Raw genomic sequence first — 20,635 nt, forward strand, 5'->3', positions numbered from 1 at the left:
ACCCTAGAGTTCAGAGTGGGGGAGGAACCTTGACAATAGCCATTAGTTCTTGTGTTCTTGGCACTTAAATAACTCCTCTCCCTCCCTGGTGTTTGTCCCTCTGATGTATTTATACAGAACAATCACATCTCCCCTCAGCCTTCTTTTGGTTTGGCTAAACAAGCCAAGCTCTTTGAGTCTCCTCTCATAAGATAGGTTTTCCATTCCTCTGATCATCCTAGTAGCCCTTCTCTGCACCTGTTCCAGTTTGACTTAATCTTTTTCAGACATGGGAGACCAGAACTGCACACAGTATTCCAGATGAGGTCTCACCAATGCCTTGTATAATGGTATTAACACTTCCCTGTCTCTACTGGAAATACCTCGCCTGATGCATCCTTGGACTGCATTAGCCTTTTGTCCTCTGATGTTCCACAATCATTCGTTCGGTGTTGATGGGCCTTTTTCGTTAGGCAGGAGATAACACTTCCTGTTGGAAACTAGTATTTCACACTCATTAATGCTTCTCTCCTGTCTGGTGATTTACAGGTATAAACACTCATATTACCTGACAACATGCGATACAGATGTTCTAGGTGAGATTAATGCATGCAGCAACTTACAAGCATTTCATAAAATCTAAACACATTGTTATAACTCTAATAACTATTTTAACAATACAAACACACAGGGGAGCCAGACTGGTTCTAGCTATGCATTTGTCCATGTCCAGTTGAGACACTGGGACCTTGGTATGAGTTGGCACGTGGTCTGCCAGCATCACAAATAGGTCAAGTGATATTTGGCTGTAAAGTGCTTTGGGATGAAATATTAAATAAAACCCTAAGATATTGTAAATTGCTACCCTCCCACCATCTTTCACTAAGATGTGCTCAACCCTGGGTTGAACTCCCAAAGGCAGACCTTCACACAACACCGTGATTGAGAAATCAGCACATCCATTACTAATCTACCCACAAAAACTTCAGAATTCTGAAGAAATCCATTCTACTACTACCATGCTATAACACTCATAATGCTCATCAGTTCACTCCACAATGGAGTAGACTGAATGCTGTGAAATGTATTAAATACTATGAATAGGTCCCTACCAAATTCACAACTGTGAAAAATGTGTCTCGGACCATGAAATCAGACCTACCCTATGAAATCTAGCTACAGGAGGGGAGGACAGGGGCAGGGCTGGGGGCACCCCAGCTTTGGGCTCCTACTGTGCCCCCGGCTCCAGCTGCTAGTACCCTCCGGGCTGGGGAGGGTAAGGACTCTTCCCTTGCACGGCAGCACTTGGGAAGAAATCAGACCCACCTCCAGGTACCTCCCTTGGCTGGTGTGCTCCCAGCAGCACGGGGGAGATCAGACCCACTTCCACCTCCGGCAACATTCTGCAGTCAAGGTGGGTACCCAGAGGTGGGTCTGATCTCCCCCCAGTCACAGCCGTGCAGAAGAGCAAGTCCTGTCCCTCCCCAGTCCAGCTGGAACTATCAGTTAGGAGTCTCCAACTGCAGGGCTCCTAGCAGCATGGGGGAGATCAGAGCCACCTCCATCTCCAGGAACCTCCTGTGGCTGAAGGAAGCTCCAGGGCTGCTGCCTTCAAAGCCCAGCAGAGAAGTGAGGGTGGCAATCCACAACTCCCCCTACAACAGCTTTGCAACACCCCCATGACCACCTTTTGAGTCAGACCCTCATGGTTACAACACATTATCTGAAAACATGAAATTGACTAATTTTCAAATCCTATGGCTGTAAAATTGACCAGTATGGACCCTGAATTTGGTAGGACTCTAACTATGAAGCTAAGAGTAGCTTTTGCTTGATTTCAATTGTTCTATTTCCTTTGAGGAGAAAACTCTTTAGTTCCCCCAAACAATCTCTTGGCACTTCTGACCAACGTACATATTGTTATGATTGGACTGCTTAATTCCTGCACGGGGAGAATTAAAAACTGTCAGACTGGCACCCATCAAAATATTTGTGAACTTACTCAAGCTGTGTCAGGCTGAAGTGGAAATGACACAATTGTAGTGTTTTATATCACTTGTCAGAGAAGAGCTTTGCAAGCAAGAGAAAAAATAAATTTAACTCTTTCCTGCAGAGAAAAATGATCAAATGTTATCCATTTGCATTTAATATCTCCTTATGGCTTCTAGCCAGACAACTTCAGTTTGCAATCTCAGAAGCTAAACAGAGCTAGACTTGGTCAGAAGGTAGATGCGGGGGGAAGGGAGGAACCAGCAAAGAAAACCCCCATATTACAGAAATTGGCACTGCTGATTCAGAACACTCTGCTCTCTGACACAGTAAAAGTCCTCAGCATTACATTTGGGTTGCTTTGTGGGCGCTGTTTTTCAGATGTTTCAGCTGGATATAAGATTGTTCATGCCGAGGAATGTCTTTTAATAGGACAGGTTTCAGAGCAGCAGCCTTGTTAGTCTGTATTCACAAAAAGAAAAGGAGGACTTGTGGCACCTTAGAGACTAACCAATTTATTTGAGCATAAGCTTTCGTGAGCTTCACTCTGATGAAGTGAGCTGTAGCTCATGAAAGCTTATGCTCAAATAAATTGGTTAGTCTCTAAGGTGCCACAAGTCCTCCTTTTCTTTTTAATAGGACTTGTGCTTTAGATCTCTTAGCTACTCTTGAAAATCTGCTAAATTGATACATCTTGCCCCCAGTTTCTGTTTTGAAGTGTTCACTTTGTTGCAATTATTGGATGATCATTTCACAGACACATTTCTGCCTATCGGATGCTCACACTGTGTGTTCACTGTAGGCATTTGTTATTCATTATTACCATTGTGCAATTAGATAATTTCAGGGAGATGCTGTTGTTTCTGCTCCCTGATTGGATGAGGATCAATTCATGTTGAAGCTGGGAGTTGATCAGCAGGATTAAGCAATTTTGGGGACACATTTAAACTTTTTTCCCCCTCTAAACTATCTGGGTCAAGTCAGGGCTGAGATGTCACTGCTAGAAAAGTCAAGCTATTGTAGAAGCAGCAGCGGTCAGATTTAAAATTAGTTTCTGCCCATAACATTCACACTATGTGACCAGAGGTACAATCTTAACTAAAACTTGTGGCTTGTCCCTCTCTCGCTATTTCAACTACCTGTCAGTGCTCCAGCCAGGGCCTTTCTGCAGTTGAAGTAGCAAAATGTATAATATAGCCCAAGGGTTTGGGACAGCAGGCCTGGGTGTTGAGTTAAGCACTATATCCTTTTCCAAGCACCTGCCAAATGCTTTTATTGAGCTTGCTGGTCTCCAGTTTTGTCAGCTGTCACCATCAGCCACAGTCACAAGCCAATTCATAATTGCAGCATGAATGAATGTGTCCAATCCTAATTCTGGAGAACATAGGTGGATCTCTACGCTCTGTCCAGGAAAGTAATAGGATTCCCATAGTACTGTGTTGCCATGCAGTGCCCCGTATAAAATATTTCATATCTAATATAACAAAGGTGGGTTTTGAATTTCCAGTTTTATAAACCATCCATCAGACAGACAGTAATTGTGGAATGTGTGTGGGAGAACTTCTCTTGAGACTGTTTCCCCCAGAAGATGCTCACTGCAGCCACTGTGACGAAGATGTTTCTTAGAGCACCTCCAGCTTGCAGTTAGCTGGAGTTCCATGTTATGGGATACAGCTCTCCAAGGCTATTTTACACACTTTTTTGTTTGGAAGCACTACCGTTGGGGTGCTGGTTGCATATAGAGGAAGGCTGTCAAAGGGTATATCTTTCAAGATTGCTACATGATTATTCAGAACCCACTCATGTCCCGTCTCTTGAACACCAAATACTATAACTGAAAGTAAACAAGCCACATAGAAGATACATTAATTTATTTTTACAATAAAAATTGTGAATAAAGTGTGATGGTTTTCAAAGACCGAATAGATAATTGAACCCTCATAATCGCGTTTGGTGGGGTCACTCCAGTGATTGTCAAACTGTGACGTACAAACATTCAGTATAAGAGAAACAGTTAAAATGTCCATAGTGAAAGAAAGCTGCAGACTGTGTAGCAGAGAAGATATGAAAATTGCTGTCTGGTTCATGGTTGCATCACAGCCCCTCTGCAAACCACCCACTCCAAGAGGTCATCACAAAACCAAAATTGTATTCCTTTGTCTTTCCCCATCTGGAATGATTTTTTTAAAATCCTTTTGAAAACAATAATTGGGCAAATTAACAAGGTTCTACTGGGGTTATATACACCCACCCTTAGGACAAGGAAATTGTTAACTTTAATTTACTGAACATTACATAATGTATGGAAAGGGTTAGTTCCCATTTACTTTTGGGGTTATTCATTATTTTATCTACACCAGTTTGATTTCTCAGATTTAAGGCAGCTATGATGTTACTGAAAATGAGACAAATATTTGTAATCGCATTTGCCTCAATACTAGACAGATCTCTAGTGTACGGTTTTTGGCTACAACCACCTCCTTTCTACCATATACTGATACTTTTGTAACACATTTGATGCTGTAATTTCACAAATCAGACTCCAAAGACCAGATATTGCAAATTTTTTACAATAATTTGTAAAAAATAGACATCCGTTATAAATAGGAAATATTACAGCCAACCTGGCCTTTATAGCAACATACAAATCTAAATCTGTTTATAATTCTCTACAGAATAAAGTATCAGCTCCCATATCCAAGGATGTCTCTGAAACCTAGCCAGGTTTTACACAATTAAAAGAAATTTGCAAAGGAAATTTGTGGACACATTGGAAATGTCCTATCATCGTACATGAGGAAAAGAACACCTCAGTAATCAAACCTAATCTTTTATGACACCCTCTCAAGAAAACAAGCACCTCCCTTTCTTGGTTTGATGTCGGCAATAGTTAGCTGGGAATCTTCAGTCTCACACAAGCCCAGCCTACAGACAAACATTGCTGCCCACTTCTTAGTACTCCTTCCTAGCAAGCCCCAGTCTCAGAAAGCTCCATAAATAGTGAGCAAATCTGGGGATGAATGGACCTAAAAATACAGAACAGGACAGACAGGTGACCCAGAATGGAAGATTCTGACAGGTCACTAAAAATTGATTTTAATCAAATTAAAAATAGAGGCAACGTAAGAGGGATGTGTTACTGACACTGGAGAAGCCTTGGGGTAACCTATAGCATGCAGTAAATCAAGTATATCATCCATCAGACGCTACCTTATCTGCATACAATAGTAATGTATCAGAGCGAGCTAGGGTTTCATCCCGAGTAGTGTTTACTGATTGATTTTGGCTACCCATATTTGAAAGCGACTTGCTACAGGAATTTCCAGGCTGCTCCGCTATCTGTTCAGAAGCAGCACCAGCATGTTCATTCTCCTCCACTGTAGCACGTGGAGCTGCATTTTCCTCAGCAGTCCAAGACAGATTCCGAGACTGGGAAGCCTGTCTCCCTGCTTCTGCCTCCTGGAGCTGCAGCATCTGCTCCACCTCAATCTCAAGTTCCAGATTTTCTTCATCTGCCTCCACTTCCAGCTGCTTCATTAACTCTTCCAGCTTCTTGGCTTTACGGAGCTCATTCTGCTGTATGATAGTGCATAGATGCTCTGTGAGACGTTCCTTGATCTCAGTCTTCTGTTGGAAATCTAGCTTTGCTGCTACGTATTCTGACTCTGCCTTATCATATCGCTTCCTGCAAAAATAATTTTTTGGGTGTTATTCATTCAGAAGAATCCCAAAGTGCTTTACAAGTTACACACATGGATGAATACTTGATCAGTCACAGAAAGGCATTCTCCTCTGGAGCGGACAATGCCAGCTATTTAATAGCACACAGCAACATTGCTCAACAATTATAAAGCAAAGGACGGAAAGGAGAACGTGCCAACAGAAGAACGTCCACTCCGTTAGTTTCCACTGCTGCTGCATTCTAGGAGTAAATTCCCTTGTCTGAAATACACAGGTGGCAAACAATTTTGTTGATTTTTGTATGAGATTCATCTCCAGCATGCTGAAAGAAATCACCACTAGTAACTGCTCCATGTATTCCAATGGAAAATTAACTATTCAGAAAGATACCAAAGCGATTCATGTTTATTTTATTGTTAAACAGATCAACAATCCAACAGATATACATTCTATGTAATTAATGAAGTAGTTACGTTGCTACTTCAGTCTTTTCTAAAAGTGTACTTTCCTGCTCATTCAAAGAAACATACACCTATGTCACTAGCAGTCCAGATGGGCACAGCACACGACACTATATAACGACCACAGCTTTTGCAGAGCCACCAGTGTAGAAATAATTGTATCATCAGCATGAACACTTAGCAGTTCCTACATTCTGACATGACAAACTTTCTAATGTAAAGCAACAATTACAAAGATTTTATCACAAAGGTGCCTGTAAAAACAAAGAGCTGCTTCGTAAAGCCATATTCAGGTGTCTCACTACCAAGCAATAGAGGGACAAGTGGTCCTTTTGTTTGAGGGAGCAGAACAAAATGGAACAGGAATTCTTTCAGAGTATATTCCAGTAAGAAATAACTGCAGGATTCTGCCCCCAGCTGGAGCTCTATCCCTGGCAGTCAATGACAAAGCCATGTCCACAGGGCCCCTAAAATACCCACTGCTCTTTCTGTCACAGAGATCACATAATGAGCCACAGAGACTATGTAATGAAGGACTCAGACACGAAGCATACACGTAAGAAACAAAATTAAGCTTACTGTGGAAACATCTGTCCAATTAAAACTAAACCTGCATTCACACAGGTTTTTTGCATTGGAATATTTATAAATATTCCATTTTATAACAGTCAGATGTCCAATTATGCAATCAGGACTATAAATATTGCACTTCTTGGCAGGTTAAACTAATTTGGCATTTAGCCTTAAAATATAAGGCAAAACTTCAATAATTGCTCAGAAAGACATTGCTTGTTAGGTAAATGAAAGCTTTTAATGGTGGGTGGTATATTCTACAACACTGAAAATCCATGTGTAACTCTACTTTCCAAACCATGAAAAACTGATTATACAAAACACAGCAAACTCATTAGGCATATTTTTAAAGCTTTGCTTTCTTTCCTTACTAACCTTCCTTTTCCCATCTTTGTTACCTAAATACAGTTTCCTGTAAACATTCTGTATGATTTTTTCCTACCACTGAGAATTTAAAATGCAGAGTTCAAATGGGTGTAATGTTTTATGATAACATGTCTAAATGTTTCATGATTTCTGAAATCTCTCTGAGCAAATCCTACAAACACACTGGCACTGAAAAGTCTTCTCTGGCATATATCTGAAACTGAGATTTTTAAAGAATATCCTAAAACATAAGGTCAGCCAGTCTCTGCCATTTTAAATGATAATAGTCGATAGCTATCCTCAGTTCTTAGATACCACTGGTATTCATTTAAAAGCTAATCACCATGTTTATTGGCCTGTGGTCAATGCACAGCAAAAATCACAAGGAAAACTACAATGTCTACACGTTGGATAGTGAACTAAAAACCACAACCAAACATTTCCATTTTATTAAATGCCTGTATAAACATGCTTATATTTACATACTCATGTTGCGGTTTACCCTATACTAATGAGGCACTCAGATTAATTTTGCATGCTGAAGGATGCTGCAAAAGGGAATCAGAGTTGCACTCCCTTGTAGTAGTAGTAATAATAATAGTAATAAAAAAACCTCAGATGATGGAAAGAGACATTGAAAACCTTGAAGTCTGAAACTGACCTACATTTGGTCCCAATTTAAGAAAGCACTTACGTACATACTTAGCTTTAGGCAAGCATGCAAGTCCCACAGATTTCAATAGAATTTAAGTGCTGTCCTGAATTAGGGTGCTTTCCTGACTCAGGACTTTTGTTTACAGAGTTGATGTAATACATTACATGTGTTTGGTTCTTTTTTAAAAACTGCTCTTTTCCCAGGAAAAAAAGCCAGCAACAAAACCCTGTAACACAGTAGTGCTTATGTGCAACCCTACCATAATGGCCCAGCACGTATGTACAATGAAAGGGGGGGAAGATGGCAAGTAAAGTTTTCAGTCAGGAAACTTTTCAATCAGTTGCAAGCTTCTGTTTAGGCCATTGTGATCTTAAGAGAAACCATTGTATAGTAAAACTTATTAAAATACACCTGGCATTGTCTTTTTTAATGCACATGACTAAAGTGACATGACTCCCATCAGCCTTTCTTCAGTAAAAGGAAACTGCAGAGAAGGGCAACTATAACGATTAGGGGTTTGGAACGGGTCCCATATGAGGAGAGATTAAAGAGGCTAGGACTTTTCAGCTTGGAAAAGAGGAGACTAAGGGGGGATATGATAGAGGTATATAAAATCATGAGTGGTGTGGAGAAAGTGAATAAGGAAAAGTTATTTACTTATTCCCATAATATAAGAACAAGGGACCACCAAATGAAATTAATGGACAGCAGGTTTAAAACAAATAAAAGGAAGTTCTTCTTCACACAGAGCACAGTCAACCTGTGGAACTCCTTGCCTGAGGAGGTTGTGAAGGCTAGGACTATAACAGGGTTTAAAAGAGAACTAGATAAATTCATGGAGGTTAAGTCCATTAATGACGATTAGCCAGGATGGGTGAGGAATGGTGTCCCTAGCCTCTGTTTGTCAGAGTGTGGAGACGGATGGCAGGAGAGAGATCACTTGATCATTACCTGTTAGGTTCACTCCCTCTGGGGCACCTGGCATTGACCACTGTCGGTAGACAGGATACTGGGCTGGATGGACCTTTGGTCTGACCCAGTATGGCCATTATGTTCTTATACATTTTCCCAAGAGCACTCGCTGCTCTGTCTGTTAATTGCTTACCGAGCAAACGAATAGTCCATGCTGGCCTGATCGATTCGGTTCCTTAAGATTCCAATGTCAGCAGACACCATGTCATCCAGAGCCTGCAGCTCTTTTTGGATCCGCTTTAGTTTCACTGTTTCAGCCTGAGTTCTTTTGGATCTGAAAAAACACGACACAAATTTTCTCTCTCTTTAGAAGCATCCTACACAAGAGACATGTTGTGTTTCAATTACAGACCCACCAGCTCATTAGTAGTTGCTCAAAGGTTTCTCTTTCATAGTTTAAGACTCTTGATCTTTCTTCCCATATCTATGGGGATCTAAAGTGCCTGCTATTAACAGTCTGAAACAAAATTATGTAATGACTGCAATCAAAAGTGCCCAAAATGGATTGTATTCCTTCACTTGGAAAATTCACTCTCTGAAATTAAGTAACTTTAAGCGTAAGAACACAGGAAACTGCTAGAAAGGAAAAGGGCACATTGTCCTGCAACTTTCCCCTCTCAAAGAATCCCAGATAGCAGGAGCCAAAAAGGGACTGGGTCACCTAACGTGGTTATTTCCATTTTGTAGGATTACTCTCTATAGGCCTGATCCAAAGCCCAATGAAGTCAATGGAAAGATTCACATCAAATATGAAAGATTTCAATCAAGCCCTACATAATCTCCTTCAATTCTGTTTATTACATTTGTAAGTTTTCAAGAACTAAAACAATCTACAGGAAGCATGTTCAGATCCAAGCACCTCAGGTCATTTTCAATGAGATCTCATACTAGGCCACGCTACCCCCACCCATCGGATTCGTGCACCACGCTTGTCAAACACAGATTTGATATTCCATAAAATAGCCATAGGTATCTTAAAATCTCCAGTCTTCTGACTGACCAGCATTAGCAAACCACTGTCACCTTTTTAATCAATTCACCAATTCTAGCAGCAACTGGTCCTGTAACCAATACTTTTTTCACACCACCTATGTCCAGGTGCATACCACCTCCAAATGCCCCTTATATTATCAATTCCTTTGCGTTCAATGGTAACAGAGACTTATCCTGATATTCCCACAACTAAATGTCAACCCAGCCCTATCTTTCACCCTTGTGCCAGCAGACTAATAAGCGCTTTTAGCTCATCCACTTTTTCCAAACTACATATTAGCCCCATCAACTATATCTTCTAGTCTTCTCTATTTCACTCACCCAATTCTTGTATTTTCTAGTCCTATACTCTGAAACCTATTAGACACTGCTGCTTCATTCATCTCTACACTCCTTCTTGACTTAGCATTAAAGGTCTCTCACTTAATACCAACACTTTTCTATCACAGTGTGTATTCAGTCTGAACTTAGCACAGCTAGTTGTCCTCTTCTATCAGACTCAACTTGCTGCATTTTTCATTAATATTAAGATGTTTTTAACAGAGATCCTTTCATCAGAGAATCTCAAAGCACTTTAAACTATACACCTTAATGAATTAAGTCTCTCCAGACTTCTGAGAAAAAGATAATATTCCCATTTTATAGGTGAGGGAACAAACAGACTAAGTGACTTCCTAAATGTCTCATAACAAGTCGCTGGCAGAGCTGGGACTAGAACCCAGGAGTCCTGACTCCCTGTCCCCTGCTCTAATCACTGTACACAAACCACCATATGAAATGCTCAATCACTGATCTGTTCAAGAACATCAGATTCACTCTGCAAAGTTGTAACAGGAATTATCAGTCTGCAGAAGAAGCTGCATCTTCAGAAATGCAATCCACATAAAAAAAGCTTCGTAGTCACCACACAATTTAAAATAAAATGTGAGTATCATGTACTGTTGCTGATTTGCACAAAAAAAGCCGTTAGTGCAGAGGAAAGGGGGACAAGATGGATTTGCTAAAACTTAGTAACTTATCATAGACAATAAACACCCGCCCTCCCTAGGTATGGAATTAGAATACAGAATGCCCTCATCACCTTTCAGCAATGGCTTTGGCCAGGAGCGCCTTCTTGCGTTTATTCTTCTCTTCCATCAGCCGCTGCTCCTGCTGGAGAACCTCCCAACGAGATTTCTCCTGCCTGGGCATTGACAAAGCAACAGGGTTAAACGAGAGTTCATTTCTTTCCTCCCCACCCAAAACAGCAGTCATACTCCTTGTCCTTGTGTTTATTTTGTTAGAGTACCCATTAAGGGTTTCCAAGAATCCAAGGACAGCTCAACACCTTGGTTCTGTGGGAATTAGGAAGGAAGACTGACCAGGAAGAAGAGTTATTAGCTTCAGGAGATACTCAACAAGTTTGCTCTTAAAAAAAAAAAAAAAAATCCAAACAAACCAGGGTTTCTTTTGAACAAAGAATGTGGGGTTAGTTCTTTTCTACATTAGAATTCCATGTTTTTAACTAAAATGAGCATATACTGTTCACAAACGGTGATTTTCACTATAAATCATACACACCCCATCCCATCTCTAAAATCCTGGGCAGAGAAATATTTTATGGTATTATAGAAATTCATCCTAATTGGATTAGATGAATGCCAGTCTTTGGATGTGGCTGTCGGTGGCCAAAAGCCATTTTTCCCTACCTAAGTCACATTATGTTAGTTGTTGTGGTGGTTTCATCCATCACCTTTTCAAAGGGATCTCAGTAACAATCCTCTCCCCATAATTAAATGCATAATATGTCTGCTCTTCCATGAGCAAGGAATACACTGGAGGATAAAAATGATTGGTTTTTAATTTAAAAAACTATTTTTGTATTTAAATTGCGTGTCTGATTTTATTTAAATTATAGTACGGTTTTCTTTTTATAAACAAACCTTTTTAAAAACTAAAACTGAATTTAATATAAAATAGGTTAAGGCCTGAACGTATTATAATTTAGTTGTAAATGTGAAACATGTTTTGATCAGAGAAGTTTATGTATCCAAAACATTCCATGTTATTTTAATAAAAATTTTATATGCGGTTTTGTGTGTTTAAATTCCAGTTACTCCCCCCAATGCAGCTTGACACAAATCATGAGCAAAAAGTTAATTATCTAGTAAATGCGCAACATATCATTCACCATTTTCTAACATACAAAGAAGATACAGTTAATAAGAATCTGAAAATAGTAAGCTATACAATTGTCTAAATAAATATATACAGGTACAGTATATGCTCCTAGGTAGCAAACAGATGTACCAAACTAGCGTGTAAAGGTTCTATTTAGTTGTAAATCAACATGTTTTAATGGTTATATCAACCATCGAGATATTTATTAATTATATAACCATTTACTATATAACCATCTTTATTGAGAAAATAACTGAAGTACAAATGAAAACGTTGATTAAAGTTGATGATTTAAATTGAGGATTTCCACTTGGCGATTTAAATTGCTGTGATGTAAATCAATCCATCCCGGAATAAAACATCAGAAGTTACTTGATAGCTAAAGAGAAGGAAGAAATTTTTTCAAACCATTGTGATGCTAGAACACGGTGATGTTATTTGAAGTGGGAGTTTTCCAATGGAATATACATGGTAGCTGGGGCTGCACTGGTGGCTGCTGAGCAGCAACCAACAGATTAGCTATAGCGTGTGCTGAGTGGGAAAGTTTGGCCCTGTCAGTCAGAAATAGCACTGTCCAAGGCCAGGGTGGATAAAAATCAATGATTTTTTTAAAAAGATAAAAAAAAAATCAGATTTTTTTGAAAAAGGTTTTTTCCTCAAAAAAACCTACCTAAAGATAGTTTTAATTAAGATACATTACAGCTCAAAGATATCTCATCATGGAATAGGGATTATAAATTCTAATTCTATACTATGAGACAATATATGTATGTAATCTTTAAGAAAAGTTTTGTAAATGAGTTCCGATAATTCATGGATTAGGGACCCAATTTTATGGGGTTCCACAGGACTCTGTCTAGATTATTTAGGTTAATCTTTCTATCTACCCAATGGGATTCAGTGCTCAGTCTAGAAGATATAATCAGAGATGCTTAGTTTTGCAGTTGTCAAACTGTGGATTTGTGTCTCCAGAGGTAACATGCTTTTGTTAACAACAAAAAATGTTTTTAAATTAGAGGTGAGAAATAACAGACCTCAACCCTACTGTCCCTCTGCAAATTTGCGCACACAGAGTCAATCTCTTACCTCTCTCTAAAAGTGCAAAGTTTCAAAAAGTTCAATGAATAGAAGAGTGTTGGGGGCAGAATACATCTGGACAAGGAAAAGTCTGGAAATAAATGTGAGAAGGGAGGGACAGGTAGTAGAAACAGAAGTGAAACTGTTTGAGCAGCATATTCCAGAAGTCTTGAGGTCTTTCTGAGTGTAGCCTTCATTGATTTGAGATCTACCATACCATTCTCTCACTAGAAGGGAAAACCTATAATGGCAGCAGGCCGTAAAAGAGACCCAGTTTGAAATAAGAACCATTAGAGAAATATATGTTTGCTGATGATGTTTTAAAAAAAGAGTCACACCAGTGAACTGATGGAAGTCACTTAAGCACTTGGATTCAGAGACTGTTGAAGTGATAATCTCACTTTTTACAGCAGTAGCTTCTTCTGCCAGTGTAGAAAGAATATTTTCTTCCTTTGGACTAATTCATTCCAAACTGAGAAATTGTTTGGGACCTGAAAAAGCAGGAAAGCTTCTTTTTCTTTTCCAGATTATGAACAAACAGGAAAATGAAGGTGAAGACGACCGAGTTAGCTGCAGAAGCCAATATTTTAAGTTTCTCATGTTGCCCTGGCTGACATAGGTGATTTAATTTTGGGTTTTTTTTAAATATTTCATTTAATTATTTTAGTTAAAAGCAATTTTAACAAAAACAAACCTGATTTTAAAAATCTTGAATGTTTAATTAAATTAAAAAATTCATATGCTTGTTTCTGTTAAAATATTACATGTTTGCTGTTGAAAAAAAATCCAGAATACTTAAAGTTGTTGTTTTAGTTAAATAAAACAATTTAAATGTCTGTCTGGTGATGTTCTCCTCCTTATGCAGCCTGGCAAGAAAATCCTCCAGATATTAATGATTAACCTGTTGAATTGGAGATAGTTCACCTTCCAACGACTTCATAAATACCTGCTTCAATTACCTTTGGTAAATAAAATAACCAATCATTCATTTTCTGATATAGCTGTAAAACGAATCTGAAAAGTTTTAAAAATAAATCACTGTTTAAAACTGTATAGAGTGTACCTTCTAAAAATGAAACCTGCATCTATCTCTGAGTTGTGAAGAACATGTATTAAGGTTATAACAGCTAACGAGAATGCACTTTTATGTAGAAATCCATGGACTAAATCGAGTCTTCCTGACTAGTGATTTAAATCAAATCCACCCTGTCCATGGCTTTGCTGAAGTATGTGCTTACTTTTTAAATGAATACATGCCATGGAGCATTACAAAATGCGTACAGATAGTGGAAGAATGAACATTCTACTGAGTACTGGGACTCTCGCTGATGGAAAAAGAAACAGAGCGTATGGAGGCATGCAGGAAAATAAACTTTAAAATGTGAAACAAAAATCACCTTAATACAGGCTGTGCCAAATATCCAGTCTTTTACACAAATGAAAAATAAATACACGTAAGGAACCTGGCCATTTATGCAGTGCTGTACCACAGCAGTGAGAAGGAGAACTTCCTGACTAAAACTGCACATAGCTGCTTACAGCAACATGGAATAGTGGACTAGATGGGGCATGCGTCTGATCAAGTATGGCAATTACTGTCCAGATGGTTCAGAGGAAGGTGGAAAAAGCCCCACTCTAGGCCCCTATAGGGTAATTTGATCCCTGTGATACTCTCATCCAACCCCTAATTGTTAAAGATCAACTCAAACCCTAAAACATGATGTTTTATCTCGTTTCCAATACTTTTTAGCATTAACTATAACAACTTTGGAGCCTAAGATCTTATTACTCTGCGTACCCAGAATTAAGTTCAGACAAACAAGGGCAAAATAGTTACAACAAACAAGACAACAAGTATACAGTCTGGCAGTCTAATTACTAGAATGAGGAAATCATGAAAACTATTCTGATATCAGGAATTTCTACGCAGTCAAATATTTATTCACCCAGCTCTACAAACTGGGTGGAGAGAGAGAAATACTGGCTTAATTTATTGAAAAAAAATTGTGAAATTCATCCAGTAAGTTATTTGATCAGCTCTATTAGTTACAGTAAGCAGAAAACAGAAGATTAGGAGTGGTTAGGTAGGAAAGGGACATTTGGGATGGGTTTTGAGACACTACACTGAAGTGAACAGGAAGGGTTTAAGATCAACTTTTAAAAGAACAGGTAATTCAGTAGTTTGGCGAGAAACACAGCTCAAGACAGACAACACCACAAGTGAAAAAATGTCTCTGGCGCACCCTCTCCCCACACTGTAGAGTAACAAGGAGTAATTACAGAGGAGGCAGAGACTGAGTCAGCAAGTAAGACAACACCAGTGTATAGCTAGTTCAGTGGTTCTCAAACTTTTGTACTCGTGACCCCTTTCACATAGCAAGCCTCTGAGTGTGACACCCCCCCTTATAAATATATAAAAATGTGGTTTTAATTTAACACCATTATAAATGATGGAAGAAATGCGGGGTTTGTGGTGGAGGCTGACAGCTCGCAACCCCCCATGTAATAACCTCATGACCCCGAGGGGTCCCGACCCTCAGTTTGAGAACCCCATAGCTAGTTAACTTCACGGCCTTCTCTTGATGTAAAAAGGATAGTTTTTTTCCAATCATGTTAGCTCAACACACTTGAAAAACCCCATCAAGATGAGTCTACCACATCTAAAGCTGTGTTAGCTGGCCATAATTTAGCCAGCCATAATTTAGCCAAGGGGGGGGAGACTAAACAACTGAAATCCTCCCCCAGACCAAATCAAAAGAGGGCCCACAGAAAGTTTTGAAAACCAGGAGAGCAATTTATTGAAAGGGGCAAAAGTTACACAGAAACAAAAAGATGCATTTCCAAATGTGAGCTTTGTTGATTCTGGTTTATTTCTGTAGTATACAGAGATGTGCTTAACCCTTCAAAGACAATCTAAAAAAAAAAAACCCAACAGTCCCATGACCTGGACGCCTCACAATTTAGGTCCCTAATCCTGCAATCTGGCCTGCACCGAGTCTACTGAAGACAACGGGACTCCTATCTGCACAAATTAGTGCTTGTCTACACTGGCACTTTACAGCGCTACAACTTTCTCGCTCAGTGAAAAAACACACCCCTGAGTGCAACAAGTTTCAGCGCTGTAAAGCGCAAGTGTAGACAGTGCACCAGCGCTGGGAGCCGCATTCCCAGTGCTGGGAGCCGTGCCCCTCGTGGAGGTGGCTTTTTTTTAGTGCGGTAGGAGAACTCTCTCCCAGCGCTCTGCCATGACTACACAAGCCACGTTAAAGGGCTGCTGCAGCAGCACTTTAATGTTGCCAGTGTAGACTAGCCCTTAAGATTGCAGGACTCTGTTCTACATGAGCTATAACTGAACAAAGGGTAGCAATTAAAGGATCAGCAGGAAAGAAGCAAAGAAGACTTCTTATTCTAAAATGCAGTACAGTTTAATATTAAGCTTCAGTTTATTGTACAACAAAATGATGAATTAGTAAGGAATAAAACCAATCCCTTGATTTTACAGACTTACTAACAATTCCACTCTCTTTTTCTCCAGTTTGAAATCCATCTTTACAGGGAGGTCCTGGTGTTTTTCATTGTCATTACAAGGATTTTCAAGTCCCTGTGCATTCTGCTGATCTCTGGTGTCATGTTGCCTTTGATCCTCCATTGCGGATGGAGGAGGCGGTGGCAGAGGCTGCTGAGGAAGACAGGGCTTGTGTTTTGGTACAGAAAGCAGCTGTTCTGGAGGTACCGAGGCTGCTCCATCCTGCAGTCCCAGTTTCTGACATTGGTGCTGAAGAGCTTTTTCTCGTTGCAACTGCTGACGGCTCTTATTTACAGACAAGGGTCGACGCTGCTGATCAGAAGATTCAGATGTATCTGTTTATAGTAAAAATAAAAACAGAACCCTTTTAAGAGAGGCACGTAAAAGTGTTTTGCTGATATAGTATTAATACTAGAGGTTCAGATTATTTCAGTGAAATACAGGAGCTTGGATGCTGGATAGAATTCCTGGATTACTCAAAACTGTGGTAAATTCTCCATCACTTGAAATCTTTCAATCAAGCTTTCAGGTCTTTCCAAAAGGCATGTTCTGGTTCAACCACAAGTTGTTGGGCTGGATGCAGGAATCACTGGATGCAACTGGACAATGCAGTTGGTCAGACTAGATCAGTGGTTCTCAAACCTTTTGTACTGGCGATCCCTTTCGCTCAGCAAGCTTCTAAGAGCAGACCCCCCCTTAAATATAAAAATATGTTTTTAATTTATAACACTATTTTAAACGCTAAATATATAACCCTACTGTTTAAAATGAACTTAGTTTTAATTTAAAAGCAGTGAGAAAAAGTAACACATTTTTATCAAATTATTGTTATAAGCAAAAAAGTTATTTTTTTAAATAGTCACTGTTTAATACTGGGGGGAGAGGCATGAAGCAACTTTGTCAATATCACTTTTCAGGGCAGATTTTAGTGCCCCATTGCCACCCTCACTTCTTCGCTGCTGCTGGCAGCAGCACTGCTTTCAGAGCTGCCCAGCTTTGAAAGCCGCGCCGCCACCAGGTGCAGCACAGAAGTAAGAGTGGCACTGGTGCTAAGTCTGCTGGGAAGTTATATTTGTATGTTTGTTAATATCACCTTTCACAGCAGATTTACTAGGGCAAACTTCCTAGCTAGCTAGCCGGGAAGCTGTGAAAAGTATTATTAACATACATACAAATATCACTTTTCACAGCAAACTTACTCACACCTCATTGACACCCTTAATTCCGCGGTGCTGCCGGCAGCAGGTGCTGCCTTCAGAGCTGGGTGGCTGGAGAGCAGCAGCTGCTGGCTGGGTGCCCAGCTCTGAAGGCAGCATCACCACCAGCAGCAGTGCAGAACTAAAGGTAACAATGCAATACAATGCCACCCTTACCTCTGTGTAACGCTTGACCTTTGCGCTGGGAAGGGTGGCTAATGCAAATTTTGGGGTGCCTATAGCCCGCACAAGCCCCCCGCCAGCACCGCCCCACCTGTGTGCTTGACTATTAAATTATGAATTACTTTTTTTTGCCTATCCCAGTGTTCTGATTGTTCTGTGGTTTAATGCAGCTCTTCAGCTGCTGAACAATCAAGCCCTCTAAAGTTGTCTCAGTCCTAAGGCCAGCCTTAGGGAAAACGGTGCCCTGGGCAAACTTCAATTTTGATGTCCTTCCTTTGGAGGTGCTGGAGGCAGAATGGGGCGGAGCTGGGCTGGCTCAGACTGCCACCCATGCACCGGGCGACAATTCAAACCTCACGACTCCCAGTTTGAGAACCCCTGGACTACATGATCATAATGGTGCCTTGTAGTCGTAAAAGCTATGAGATGAGAGAAGGGAAGGAGGAGAGAGGGAGAATCTCTTTCACCACATACATGTAAGAAACCAGCTAGAGATTCACACATTCGAAGGTCGGAAGGAACCACTGCGCTCCCCCGCACCGAGCCCCTGCCTAACGCAGCCCGCAGCACGTCCCCAGGCTAAGCCCTGTTCCAAGCTCAGGACAAAAGAATCGCTTGATTTAAAACTGGCCACGGCGTGCAAAGCCACCGGCCTCCTGGGGACACTGTCCCAGCGGTTACCGACCCTCCCGGGCTCGGGGTCGAAAGGAGCCTTTCCCCTCCGGAGCGAGCTGGCCAAGACCCCTCCAGGGCTGGGCATCGCCACAGACCCCGCTCGTGCCCAGGGTCAGGAGAGACCGATCCCTCCAGGCGGGCCCGGCTCCAGCCCCGCGACTGTCAGCACCCGGTCGAGCTAGCCGCGGGCAGGCCCAGGGCTCCGGCTGCCCTGCCCCGCCCCGCGAGCTCGGGCCAGACCCAAGGTCCCAGGAGAGGCCGGTCTCGGACGGGGCCCCGACACCAGCTCCGCGCCCAGCGGGGGGCAACGCCAGGCTCCGAGCAGCTGCCCCGGGGAACCAGCAAGTGCCTCCCCCCAGCTTCCGGGGCAGGGATACCCGGCCCCCGCTCGCCCCGGCCGGTACCTGCGTGCGGCCCCCGCAGCCTCCGCAGCTCCTGCTCGGAGAAGCCGGCCCAGCCCCCCGCCATAGCGCCTCATGCCGGGAGGTGGCGGCGCTCGCGGCCGGCGCTTCCTCCTTCCGCTGCCACGTTCAGGCCTCGGCAGGACCCCGCGCCCGGAGCTGCCCCGAGCTCCGCCGGCCGCTTCCCACAGCCTGTTACGCCAGAAAGGCGAGGGAGGCGTATCGATCACTGAGAGCAGGCACCCCACGGCAGCCCGGCGGGGTCCTAGCGCGTTACCATGGGGAAGAGGGCGGGGCTTCCAGGGGAAGGTGGCTGCTGGGCTGGGAGATCTGAGGGGGAGGAGCCTGGCAGACCGGGGCGCGGCATGTGGCTCCCGCCTCCCACCCTATCGTAGATCGTCCCTTGCTCTCCAGGCCCAGGGGTAAGGAGCCGAGCCCTGATTCCTTCCCTTCTCTGTGCCTTCAGGGTGCCACTGCTGGGCCAGGAGCCAGGCTGGCATCGCCTCCCCTCCGCCCATGGGGCGCTGCGCCACCGAGAAAGCAGCAAACGAGGCCGTAACAGAGCACACCCCCTCTGGAGCCCTCCAAATGCTGCAAGGCATCCTCCAGCGCTCACCTGAATGGGGACAGCCAGTAGGAATGGACTAATTTAGCTCCTGCCACCCCCGCTACCGGATCGTTTCTACCTGTACAATAACAGTTCATGGCAGTGGTCAGGAGACAAGTTCGTGGCAGATGTAAGGGCTTGTCTACACTTGAAATGCTACATTGGCACAGCTGCATTGCTGGAGCCCTCCAGTGTAGACGCCACCTACTCCAGTGACAGGGATCAGATAATCCACTTCCCCTAGAGGTGGTAGCTAGGCTGGCAGAAGAATTCTTCCATCAATTTAGGGCTTGTCTACACTGGCACTTTAGAGCGCAGCAGCTTTCTCAGAGGTCTGAAAAAAACACACCCCTGAGCACAGCAAGTTTCAGCACTGTAAAGTGCCAGTGTAGACGGTGCACCAGCACTGGGAGCTATGCCCCTCGTGGACTGGGTTTTTTAGAGTGCTGGGAGAGCTCTCTCCCAGCGCTCTGCCGTGACTACACAAGCCACGTTAAAGCGTTGCCAAAGCAGCGTTGCCAGTGTAGACTAGCCCTTAGTGCTGTCTCCACAGGAATGTAGGTTGGCTTAACTATGCTGCTCAGGGGTGTGGATTTTTCACACTCTTGACTGATGTTGTTAATCTAACCGCATTTTCTAGTGTAGACCAGGCATAAGAATTTGACTACCCAGGCAACAGAGCTAGAAGTTTATGATTGACTGCATGAGTGAATATTTGGCTGGGGAAAAGCAATCCAAATTTGGCCAAATAACCAGGCCTTTGAAAAATTGCAGTTCACTTAAACTCAGTCAAGACTTGCTAGAGCTTCACAGCTTTTTTCCCCAAAGATTCCATCTGCTGAGGGCTAAGCAAGACTTTCTCTGCAAGTGCAATTCCTGGATGCTCCAAGCTGTGCCAGGTCCAGGGCTGGGCAAGGAATCTGTGAGCAGAGAGCCTCCTGTCTCTCCTGTGCTCTCAACATCCCCACCCTCATCACTGCTGATGTCCAGGCAGCAAGGAGGAGGAAGCTTCCTGAATCATGTGCAGAGGGGACAAAAGCCAGATCTGGTGGGGTGTGGAGGGGGTGTAGAGTGGGACAAGGAGCCTGGCAGGGACAGACTGGGACTGGAGGCTTGTGGGAGGAAAAGGGTAGCTGGAATT

The 20,635-nt window shown here is 42.4% G+C and overlaps 1 protein-coding gene across 2 annotated transcripts; it reads right to left on the bottom strand.

Moving 5' to 3' along the window:
* Positions 1-3,824: 3,824 nt before the first annotated feature.
* Positions 3,825-19,092, bottom strand: GORAB (golgin, RAB6 interacting). Of its 2 annotated transcripts, XM_077824799.1 has the most exons (5): positions 18,891-19,092; positions 16,419-16,767; positions 10,751-10,852; positions 8,810-8,950; positions 3,825-5,653 (listed from the first exon to the last, which is right to left on the bottom strand). In XM_077824799.1, exons 1-5 carry the CDS (start codon positions 18,952-18,954, stop codon positions 5,161-5,163), a joined length of 1,149 nt encoding a protein of 382 aa, XP_077680925.1. In that variant the 5' UTR covers positions 18,955-19,092; the 3' UTR covers positions 3,825-5,160. The 2 variants fall into 2 exon arrangements, with proteins under 2 accessions (XP_077680925.1, XP_077680926.1); XM_077824800.1 differs by lacking the exon at positions 3,825-5,653 and having other exon boundaries at positions 8,806-8,950; positions 18,891-19,084.
* Positions 19,093-20,635: the final 1,543 nt, after the last annotated feature.

The sequence above is a fragment of the Eretmochelys imbricata genome, chromosome 8, assembly GCF_965152235.1.
Source record: "Eretmochelys imbricata isolate rEreImb1 chromosome 8, rEreImb1.hap1, whole genome shotgun sequence".
NCBI lineage: Eukaryota > Metazoa > Chordata > Testudines > Cheloniidae > Eretmochelys > Eretmochelys imbricata.

Bases quoted from the DNA above. Each gene is read 5' to 3' on its own strand.
- GORAB (XM_077824799.1), bottom strand. From the start codon at position 18,954: ATGGCGGGGGGCTGGGCCGGCTTCTCCGAGCAGGAGCTGCGGAGGCTG. The intron at 8,951-10,750 runs GTGATGAGGGCA...GTGTTTTTTCAG, and splicing joins GCCAAAGCCATTGCTGAAAG to ATCCAAAAGAACTCAGGCTG. The intron at 5,654-8,809 runs GTAAGCAATTAA...TTATTTTTGCAG, and splicing joins ATGGACTATTCGTTTGCTCG to GAAGCGATATGATAAGGCAG.